General features: G+C 38.5%; 1 protein-coding gene across 2 annotated transcripts in view; it reads right to left on the bottom strand.

The window, feature by feature from the left end:
• Positions 1 to 12,258, bottom strand: part of LOC107581939 (max-binding protein MNT-like) — a 22,737-nt gene that overhangs the window by 7,607 nt on the left and 2,872 nt on the right. For both annotated transcript variants that reach the window (XM_016267632.1, XM_016267631.1), the window contains exons 2-4: positions 7,824 to 8,484; positions 5,588 to 5,629; positions 4,153 to 4,264 (exon numbers count right to left, since the gene is read on the bottom strand). In XM_016267632.1, the coding sequence (XP_016123118.1) occupies positions 4,153 to 4,264; positions 5,588 to 5,629; positions 7,824 to 8,484 (815 nt within the window). The remainder of the gene's footprint in view (positions 1 to 4,152; positions 4,265 to 5,587; positions 5,630 to 7,823; positions 8,485 to 12,258) is intronic.

Below are 12,258 nucleotides of genomic sequence, written 5' to 3'. Positions count from 1 at the left end.
CCCCCCCCCATGTTTAAGTGCTATAATCGGGCCCCCAGGGCAACCCAGAAAACATGAAATTACGTTTTGTAATTCTTTCTCTGCAAGCTTGTGAAAAAACGAGCCATTCAAAGTTTCGCTCCCCTGTGTTGTAGAAAGGGGATTTTATTATAATATAAATTATATTATATTATTATTATACGTATACTTAATCTGCAAGTTTCCACCCACAGGTGCCACCATTGTGTTTTCGCAAGCGCCGACGGTGTACCAGTTCTAACGGCATGGCGAAAGTTCGAGCAAAGCATGCTAACGGTTCTGTCTTTGGCTGCACATACGAGCACAGAACACTGTTTAGAGTCCCAGCCTCAGAGGAGACAAGAGAGCATTGGATTTATTTACTGTATATTGCGATATAGGCCATATAGATCTAATATAAACATGCAATTTCTTTCCCAGCTGTTACCTTCACATACATAACCAGCTGTTTTTGTAACTCGTGTGTTTTTAAACAAACTTTGTGTATTGTATAGTTTAAGCGCAATAAGACATGAAAGAGAACTTAAGTGTGTGGGCTCAGAGAACCGTGTATCAGAAGTTAAAAATAATGTTATAAAACGCATTATTTCAATGCAATAGACACCATAATCAAAACCAAACAGATGTTTTTTAGCAGAGTATCTGAGGAACGAGCTATAAAGGCACAGTCCTATTCTGGAAAAGGGGCGGGGAACAGCAGCTCATTTGCATTTAAAGAGACATGCACAAAAACAGCCTGTTTCTGCTTCCACTCAAAATAGGCATTTTCAAAATGATATAATAAATGATATGTGGGGTATTTTGAGCTGAAACTTGACAAGACACATTCTGGGGACACCTGAGACTTATATTACATACTGCACTTTTACTCAATGTAATGCAACCTTGCTGAATAAGTATTCGTTTCTTTAAATATTTGAATATCCAATATCTACTGATAATGATTAATAAAAAAGAAAAATACGTAATGTCAGCCGATAACTGATATACTGCAAAATAGTATGCAAAAAAATATTATGTCTCAAAAACTGCATTTTGGATTTTGTTGTAATTGTTTAAAGACTGCTAATACCTTGTCAAAGATTCATATAAACATAGGCGTGTTTTTGTGACAAACAATTGAACTTAATATTGCAAGAAGAGAAAGAATGCACTTGAAATAAACAAGTCAAGATGACCAATCAGAATGACAACAAGACTGTGTCATCATAGTTCTTTGGAATGCGACACTTCAGCCAGTGATAAAGCAGTCATGATATTACTGAAACATCAACCCCAGCCATCAGCTCAAATCCTAATGCGTGTATAAACCCCGTGCCGACTGACTGACCCCAGGTCAGTTTTGATCCCACTCCATCTTTTGTGTGTAAAGAAACCGACTAGACATCCCTACAGACTAGATATCAGGTCCCACTGGATATCACCACGGCAACAGCTGGAACCCGCCATGGTCTCCTTGGCAACAGAGCAGGGAAGGAGCAACGTGGTGATGAGGAGAATGTGTAAGAGAGAGGCAAGGGCTAATGCAATTGGCTCACATCGACCTCTAGTGTTTTCCAGTCCGATGGCTCTCGCACTCACTCCCCCGTTTCATGTCTTCATGCCCCCTCTACCTTTGTGATTAAAACATTCCTCACCTGCTTCCAGCATCCCAGCGCTTTCATGTTCACTTTATCACATGTAGTTTGAAAAAGAGGGCGCTCAAGTAACACTGCATTTGAACATTCAAACAATGAAATAACGCTGCAATAATATTTGTGACTGATTCGTATAATCAGCTATTAAACATCCAATATTTCATTTTGTACTGTGCCTCAGTTGCAAAGTTTTTGACCGTCTTGTCAATAGATAATGCACATCTTTTGTTTTTAAAATAATTTACATAAGAGTAAATAAAGTACATAGATGATTAATTTGTCGATTTAAAGTCATTGGGTAATTAACAGTGTTAAATTATAAACTAACATTAAATTATAAAATAATATTAAATGTAAGGTTAATATATATATATTTTTTAAATGTACTACATTTTAGCACCATTACAAGCATGTAATTACAACTATATGTAGATATGACTTACAAGTTTCAGAAGAAATGGCATTAAAGTACACTGTAGTTTACCATAAATGATGACAGTAAACTTTAACCATATTTCAAAGACAACACAATTATGAAATTCAGTATGCAATTCACTACGTTTCATCTATAATACATTTCCATTTAATTGCAATTGACGGGATGAAGCGTCTGAAAACATTAGATTCAGTTTGCACTTAAATTCATTCTGATAAAGTATATCATTTCCATAATAAGTACTCTTTTAAAAGTATGCTAAATGTTATATTTTTATTAGTGTGATTATATGTACAAGGCATTATATCATATCAGCCACCAAAAGAAAAAAATATTAGTTGACCACTGGAGCAAATAATAACGTGTAATAAAATGTGTAATAAAATATCAACATATTGGACCACCATAAATCAACACCGATGATGCTGGTACATCACTGCAGCTGTGAACCGATCACGTAACTCATATTATCTTGTATGAAAATTCATCACTGCTGTCCCTGTTATATTGCTCCACAACCAGTGGGCGTAAAACAAGCGCTCCATGCCTGGAAAAACCGCAGACAGCATTTGACTGCATCTAGAACGAATCTGTAAAGAAAGTCAAACTACAGACAGAGTGCTATTCACTGACCACCAGCTCTGTTTGCCGTGGTCTCCCTGGTTACAACGATTCACAGCACTACGGCCCAGAAAAGAAAGAAAAAACTTGACTCGAACAATGTAGCGTAACCTACTTTCACACAAGCATGCCATACAGCGCACGCATCATGTCCTGCGACAGTGCATTGTTTGATTTAAACAGCTTCTGTCGGCGTGTGTGTGTGTGTGTGTCTGTCGTGTGCATGCTGAGGGAGAGAAAGGAAGGGGAGGACTACAGCAGTTGACGTCACTGGGCTCGCGCTCACCATGTGCTCATGCCTCACGTGGACTCGGGAGCAGGCTCAAACAAGCAGGGAAGGAGCGGAACTGAGTGTTATCAGTGGGAGGGGGAACGGGAAACAGAGTAGCGTGCGAGCGGGCGGCCCACATTGCCTCGCTTGTGTTTATCGTGTCTTTATAACCATCGCCGGCTTCAGTTTTATAGCTTTTGAGATCAAAACTCAAAGATATGTCTTTCATAAACAGGTCACCTTTCCGCCCACACTATTATACTAATTGTTGCGGCTGCAGTCTGCAAATTCGACCGTGACCTTGGCGCTTTTTATGTCAGCTGTATCTACGTCAGTGTTAATGTTCTGATCCGGGTAAACTTATATGCACTTTAACAACATGTCATTGACCACCAAATGAATCCTAAATGTGCAAAATGTAATAAAGGTTTTCATATGCTCAAATGAACATTTTTAGCTGGCAAAGAAAAACCAGACGGATAGAGAAACAGCCAAGTGGAAAAAAGAAGTATACCTCTTGGTAAGAAAAGAACAGGGAAAGGTTAAGCAAAAGATATAATGAGTGCACACGGAGAAGAATTCGACCCAGGATGTTTTGGCTGATGCATGTGACAATTCTGCCAGTAGAGTATGTGTGGAGAAGCCTATGTGGGTGGGAGGGTGAGAACGAGAGAATCGAAGGAGAAAACGGACTACAAATCCCCATCTTGTGACCTATTCCCAACACATTTTCTGTTGTTATTCGTTATTACCATAAAATATGCTTTAGGAATACATTTAATTATAATTTTTGTATGAATTCAAGTTGGCAGCCAACTATTACAGGTCAGAGGAAAAACATTCCCAATCAAAACTCCATCCTCACATTCAAACATGAACTTTTACATGCAGACGTAACAGTCCACACCAGCTATCCTACGAATGGAATAAGGATGGATGTGTTTCTAGGTGGTCTCATAAAAACATGTCCGGATCATCAAACCTTTACCCTTAGAAATCAAAGGAGAGAAATTATATATTTTTCAATGTTAGTATTCTTAATGGCCCTAAAAATAGGCTTCTTTTATATGCAAAATATATTGATTATATTATTAAAATATAATTTATTTTCAATTGGATGCATGTAAAACCTTTTATAGCACTCCTATCCAATCCCATCGTTGATTTACCTGAATGTAGCGGAGCGCACTCCTCAAGACACTCAAATTGGAAGTTTTCTTTTCATCCACATTAGGAACGTTCTTCTTGAGGATGTCAAAGCATTCTTTCAGATGTGCTCGTCTGGGACAGAAAGAAAAGCACTGATCATTCCGTTTCTTTTAGTTTTGTGCAAAGCAAGTGAGAGTTTTAACAGATGTTTAGGCAAAGTGATTTGGTGATGGAAGTAACAGCAATGAAGAAGTCAAAAGGCAATTGCTTTGTGATATAATATTTGTTACTGTGGTTACTAGTAGGGCAAAGGCCTTCAAGCCAGTAAAAACAAATAGTGCACTAATTGCAAAGCGACAAGGGTTAATGTGTCTGTGATCAGTCCAGCAACCATACAACTTACATTAAAGGGGTCATATGATGCGATAAAAATTTTCCTTTCTCTTTGGAGTGTTACAAGCTCTTGGTGCATAAAGAAGATCTGTAAAGTTGCAAAGACTAAAGTCTCAAATCCAAAGAGATATTCTTTATAAAAGTTAAAAGTCAACCACGCCTACCTAAAACGGCTCGTTCTAACACGCCCCCACATATCTACCTCACTATGTGGGAAGATTTGCATAACGCCGCCCAAATGTTCACGCAAAGAAAGAAGAGAACTTTTATTCTCGCTGTAGTATTGTTGTTGCCGCCGCCATGTCGTGAAGGCGCTGTGTGCTTCGTTGTGAAAGCGAAACTACTTTGTTTGGCCTTCCAAAAGAGGACGATATCTGCTTCGTCATGCCTGGAGCTGATCCGTGCTGGTTGCTGAGGAAATACATCAACTTCATGCTGTGGATCGCCAGATCGGCTTTCACAGTGGACGAAGCGCAGTCCAGCCCGGGGTCGCCACATGTGGTTGCCACAAGCCCACCGTACACCGCTCACTCAAGCCGGCCTCTGCTCACTCTAGCCCACCGTGTGTGAGGCTGTGTTTCATTGTGAAAGCGAAACTACTTTGTTTGGCCTTCCAAAAATGGACACGACTAGAAATCAGTGGTTAAGTTGTATTTACAACACTTTTCCAGAACACTTCAACCCAAATATTCAGATGTATGCAGCACATTTTATGGAGGACTGTTTCCTGATCCTGGGAGAGTAGACTACAATGCCGGCTGTTCTGACTCACAGACTGTAAGTACGATTTAATATTTAAAGAAATTGCCACTGACGATTCAAACGTGAGTTTTGAGCAGTGGCAAATTCTTGTAATTGCAACAATAATGTACAGTATGTGGAAAATAATGTGTTTTTTGAACCTTAAACTGCATAAACACATTTCATTACACCAAATACACAAAACAATGTTCTTTTTAGCAACATCATATGACCCCTTTAAGGCTACTCAATGACTTCACATGCTCAGCTTCTGTTCGTCAAAATGAATAAAAACACAAATGCAAACAGAAGTTAACCCACCTGTTCTTTTCCAGCTTGTTGTGAACTTCTCGAGTTCCAGCCCTGCGGGAAAAATATTGAATATGTTTCTAGGTCACTATATGTAAACTTTAACAAATCAACCCATTACGTTTTATATCATGGTCTGTTGCATGTATGTGCAAATAAGAAAATTCTGTCATCGCTCGCTCTCAAACATTTTTTTTCTTCTAGGGAACACAAAAGGAAAGATTTTCATACAGCTCTTACACAAACAATGACATCAAACACTGAGCAGGGGTTGTCAAGCTCTGAAAAAACAAAAGATATAAAAGTACTATAATAAGTGGTCCGTATGAGTCTTCTGAAGCCAAATGATAGCTTCGTGAGAACAGCAGACCAAAACTTGGCATGATTTGGGGAGAAAAATTTTATTACGCAATATAAAAAAAACACAAAAAACTTCAGGTTTGCTGTGCTTGGGCTGCACAAATCATCCAAAATTATTATTACTCCTACTACTAACTAAAAATATTAAACAAAATATTAAATATCAGTATTGTAATATTCCACTGTGAAATAAAAAAATAGAGTATTTAACATTTAAGTCTTGATTTCTTCATTTTCAAACGATAAAACATCAAGCTTTTATTTGGGCCACAGAGAGCCCTGAAAGTGTCTCTTTTGTTGACAACAGCAGGTTTATAAGCACTTCTCATTACAATTTCGGAAAGATGACTGGTGCATGGTGTGTTCTCGAATGCACGTTATAAGCGATGCAAACTCAGAACACATGCAGAGACAGAGTTTGTGTGAAACAGCATTTACTGTGAACCAAGCCTCTCTGAGAAACTAAAAACACTGGATCATGAGCTGCTCGCAAGAAAAAGAACACAGTGCCTCACTTCACTCTGAAACGTGCAGCGCATATATGTATTTAATTAAATCACACTAAGCCATAATGTGATTTCAGTTTTGTTTCCGTTAAATGTAGTTCATTCTCAATGCCAACTTTCAAAACTCTGACTTTTATTTATTTAAACTGGATGAGCCCTGTGCGGTGATGAATGATGATACATAAATCTCAATGTGTTTTGATGATCCATATTTTTAAATATGTAAATGATATTTAGGTGCTGCAACAGACTTTCATCTGAGTTCTCAGCAAATATTTCCACATGACAATATCATACGGCTTCAGAATATAGTGAGTAAAAAAAATCTACTTTTATTAAAGGGATAGTTCACCCAAAAATAAATTCTGTCATTAATTACTCACCCTCATGTCGTTCCAAACCCGTAAGACCTTCGTTCATCTTTGGAACACAAATAAGATATTTTTGATGAAATCCGAGAGCTCTCTGACCCTGCATAGACAGCAATGCAACTAAAATGTTCCCAGTCTCAGAAATGTGTGTGAATCAGTGGTTCAACCATAATTTTACAGAACTGCGAGAATACTTTTTGTGCACAAAGAAAACAAAAATAATGACTTTATTCAACAATTCTTCTCCTCCAAATCACATCTTCCGCCATTATCGAGAGTACCTCTACACATAAACAACATGCACATGAACACGTGCAGAGGAAAGCAATGCGCATGCGTCGCGGTAATGGAGTATGGGACGAGCAAGAGAAGAATTGTTGAATAAAGTCTGTATTCTTGTTTTCTTTGTGCACAAAAAGTATTCTCGTAGCTTCATAAAATTACGGTTGAACCACTGATGTCACATGGACTATTTTAATGTCCTTATATGTTTCTGAGCCTGGGAACATTTCAGTTGCATTGCTGTCTATGCAGGGTCGGAGAGCTCTTGGATTTCATCAAAAATATCTTAATTTGCATTCTGAAGATGAACGAAGGTCTTACGGGTTTGGAATGACATGAGGGGGAAGTAATTAATGACAGAATTTCCATTTCTGGGTGAACTATTCCTTTAACATCCTCAAACCTTGTTAGCATTGTATGCAAAAGAGCAGCATGAACGTTCTCAAATTATCCCCTTTTGTGTTCCACATAAAATATGTATATCAGAAATCACAAATTTAGTTTGCAACCTACAAACACACAGCATGACTTGAGGGGCAGCATTATTTCTCCTCATGGGTCACCGTACAGGACAGAAGCCTACTTTTTAAAAATTACAATCTCATAACAAAATAACCAACCCAGTTTTGTTCAGTTATGATTACAGATGTGTGTCATACAGTTTAATCTCCTCCGCTTTAAAAAAAATCTCTTCAGTTTTCTTGTATGAAGTCACAAAACACAGCTCACCCTCCAGGTCTCCTTTTCCCATCCAGGCTGCGTGACTCTTCCACAGCAGCTCCGTTAGGCCTGGGCGGTTGACCTGCCTGACCCTGGGCCGTTGTGTGCTGAGGTTGGGGTAGTGCTGGCTGGGGCAAGAGGGCGTGTTGCTGTGGTGAAGGCTGGGCTGTGATGATGGGGGCTGGATATGGTTGCAAAAGTGCATGCATCTGTTGCGGCTGCTGCTTGGGACTGTTATTCGACAGAGGCAAGCTGTTAGCTTCTGCTTTTATGTGTGCGATCAAGTGAGGATGTTGCTGCTGCTGCTGCGGAGGGGAGTGGGCATCCTTGCCATTGGGACTGAGGAGGGGGGCTGCTGGTGGGGACAGGGCTGTGGCCAAGGGTGTGACCACTGGCAAAGGGGAGGCTGTGTGAAGGGACGAAGCAGTCTGAATGGGAGGGGCCGCAGGGTTGGCAGGGACCACCGGGATAGGAATGACAGCTATTGGAACAGGTGGTGGGAGGGGAGGGGGCGGTAACGGAGGGTGGTGCTGGTAGTGGCGGTGTGGCTCGAGCCGCATGTTGTCGGCCCAGGTCACATGGTTAACTTGGACAGACTGGATAATGGGGGCGGAGAACTTCTGCTCTGCCTCACGGGACAGCAAGGCCTTCTCTCGCCGCTCTTCCTCCTCTGTAGAGAAAAAAACAGATAAAAATAAACGTTATGCACAAAGACAGATGAATTGAAAGCTACAACTTGGAAATGCTATTTGAGAATAATACACTGTATATTTAAATTTGGGGTGCTGTATAAAAATGCTGGATGGAAACACCATGAAATGTGAATTCATATTCCAAAATGTGCAAGAAAAAAAGTACCCATTACATTTTTAATACATAAATGACTGGAAACACATTTACAGAATACATTCCCAGATGCTCATTAAAAAAAGTGCGTGTGACTGATTAATTCACTCCTGATTGGTTACTTTTATCCTTTAGAACTGTCTGAAGATTGTCAGAGCATTTGTGTTTGCACATTCTGAACAGCAATTTATTTATTACATTTCATAAAAATAAAAGTAAAAGCCTACAGCTTCTGTTTTCGTTTATATTTTGCAATTTCCTTAGAAGTGACCATTTTGTTCTCTTGAACACATGGGATGGAAACGCTGCAAACTGTTTTGCAGTATTTGTTGCATAAATAAAATTTGCAGCTTAAATGGAAACTTACTACAGGTGCATCTCAATAAATTAGAATGTCATGGAAAAGTTCATTTATTTCAGTAATTCGACTCAAATTGTGAAACTCGTGTATTAAATAAATTCAATGCACACAGACTGAAGTAGTTTAAGTCTTTGGTTCTTTTAATTGTGATTATTTTGACTCACATTTAACAAAAACCCACCAATTCACTATCTCAACAAATTAGAATACTTCATAAGACCAATAAAAAAAATCATTTTTAGTGAATTGTTGGCCTTCTGGAAAGTATGTTCATTTACTGTACATGTACTCAATACTTGGTAGGGGCTCCTTTTGCTTTAATTACTGCCTCAATTCGGCGTGGCATGGAGGTGATCAGTTTGTGGCACTGCTGAGGTGGTATAGAAGCCCAGGTTTCTTTGACAGTGGCCTTCAGCTCATCTGCATTTTTTGGTCTCTTGTTTCTCATTTTCCTCTTGACAATACCCCATAGAGAATCTTCTCTATGGGGTATTGTCTGGTGAGTTTGCTGGCCAGTCAAGCACACCAACACCATGGTCATTTAACCAACTTTTGGAAACTACTTCAGTCTGTGTGCATTGAATTTATTTAATACACGAGTTTCACAATTTGAGTTGAATTACTGAAATAAATGAACTTTTCCACGACATTCAAATTTATTGAGATGCACCTGTATTCTCTCACTGGAAATTCTAATCGGAAAGAGACAGAAACACTGCTTGAGCCGCACAGTTTTTGTAGTTCTCTGATTTATAGCATAAAATTACATTTGCAGCTTTAATGGAAACACTTATTTTCTTCTCGACTCTAACTGGAGATTCTAGTGAGAGAAAGATGGAAATGCTGCTCTATTCACAAACAGTTTTTTGAGGTACTCTGATTTCTCACATAAATTCACAGCAGATTCAAAAGCAAAGAACTGGGGCCCGTTCTTCGTACGTCGCTTATTACATCCAAGATGAAACGTCACATCCAAGATGATATCATTGCGCTAATCAGGATCTGGATAATTTGGTTCTTCGAATGCACCTGTGTTGATGATTAGTCTGGCTGGATTGAGTTATCTGAGATAATTGCGCATTCATGGGTTGGTTTAAAAGGGGCTATGTATCGATACTCGAAACCACGATCAGCAATGCAGCGATTGGCTGGCATCAAGACAGCAACGTAAAGACATCATATAATTAAAAACAAAAAACACCTGACGAAAAACTTGACAAATTTTTTTACTTTTATAAGGAAACAGCCAAGCGAACAAAACTACATAAATGTTATAATAGATCAATTAAATGTGCACTGTTTTTATTTTATTTTAATTATTTATTTAGCCTACATGATTCCCAATTATTTATATTCACGATTTCTAATATTTGTACAGGCTTTACACTTTTATTTCAATGTAGTAATTAGCAATTCATTTAATTTTATATTTGAACAGATTTGTTACATGACAGCATTATTTAAAGTTTCTTAAGGGTCAAGATCACGTTATCTGCATCTCCTGAGCTCCACCAAACCACTCCCATAATAGCTGTCAGCACTCAGATTAATGCACGACTCTACATTATCTGTACAGCATGCGTGTAAGACTCGAATACAATTATGAAGTAATAATTTTATGACGAATAAATCTTTCAGTAAGTAAAACTGGCTGTGTCTATAGTATTAAAGACTACACAACATGATTATATTATCTTTAAATTATTATTATTTTAAATTATTGTCCCTGGATTAGTATGGTACTCTTGTAATAAAGTAGCGGTGGTAGCGGACAGATTTTAAATATCAATTCTGCTTAAGAAGATGCAATCTAATCCTGTTTACATGAAATAAGCTGCTCCCGAGCAGGTTTAAGCTTACAGACCTGTTGCTATGACAGCAACTCCGGGATGAGCTTCGAAGAGCCAAACAGTCCAAGATCATGCCAAATCATCAACAATCAAATCCAGCTAACGGAGTTAGTGACGTACGAAGAACGGGCCCCTGGTGTGACTTCTTTTTGAACAAAATCAAGCCAAAACTAAATTTGTTTGGAGTTGTCAGGAGTTCGAAACAGCTTGCCAAAGATAACTTAATTCACTTTATACACCAGAGTTATAGTGATTATTGGCCAATTTCAACGTTTTCAAATTACCAAAAAGCCCTTGTGTCAGTCCAAAAATCTACGACACCCATGCAAATAAATCAAAAACTATTTCAAATTTTTTGTGATTTACGTAAATATTATGTGAAATACTTCTACACAAAATTTCTGCGATTAATCAAAATCGAATTTGCTGCAATCAAATTGTATCATGTCAATGTTCAGAATTCAACATTCAATTGGACACAAGTCCAGGCCATTGAAAAAAAAATTAAAATTTGTTCTCAAGATTGTAATAGATTGGTTATCAACCATAAGCAATGACTGTCAAAATATAATACAACACAAACATTTATTTCTACAGGTGATTAGTTTCCCTCCGACTGAAATATATTTGATAAAACTCACATTCGGTTGCCTGATTAACAGCTTGAAATAAATATTCACAGCACAGATTTCAAAGAGTGATTTACTATTTATTATCTAGCTATAATGGCATTGCTCTGTTTGTACAAAAAGAATAATAAAAAAATTATAATAATAAAAAAAATTGTGAAAGAAGTCAACTAAACTATAACCATAGCTAATGAATACCAGCAACAATACTACAGATCAACACAAATGTATAGATCAGTAATGGAAATAATTAGTGCTTTTCAAGGCTCTGACAAAGAAGCGCTCATGGCTGTGAAGTGTAAATTTATAATGAGAAGCTGCAGACTAACAGAGTAACTTAATACATCAAGACAGTGTATGAAATTCATAAAACCAGCAGTGTAGCTATAGTTTTCATTTTAAACAAGAAAAGCCAGTGCAGGGAGCAGTAAATCATGACTCCAATTAGGGTGGGGTGTGAGCTAGCTGTCCTGCATGGTCTGTCTCTTTAAGAGAGAAGCCCCAGAAAGAGTCTTGCCTTGTCTCCAGCTCTACGCTGACGTCACACAGCAGTCTGCACGAAAAGCCAAGAGCTGGCGTGGGGAATCTGAGGCCGGGCCGTACCATCTGCAGGCTGAAATGCCCCCGCCATCCGACGATTTCCATGACTGATGGACAGATCTATTGTTTAGCCCGTCGATCCATATTCAGTTGCATCTAAGTTGTGACTTCAGATCGATGTTTGAATTTTAATACACGGGGGGGGGGGGGGGGGTTCC

This window comes from Sinocyclocheilus grahami, unplaced genomic scaffold (genome assembly GCF_001515645.1).
Source record: "Sinocyclocheilus grahami isolate Dianchi unplaced genomic scaffold, SAMN03320097.WGS_v1.1 scaffold39.1, whole genome shotgun sequence".
NCBI lineage: Eukaryota > Metazoa > Chordata > Actinopteri > Cypriniformes > Cyprinidae > Sinocyclocheilus > Sinocyclocheilus grahami.
The sequence above is the reverse complement of the archived record's forward strand: the minus strand, read 5'-3'. Positions and strand labels throughout refer to the sequence as shown.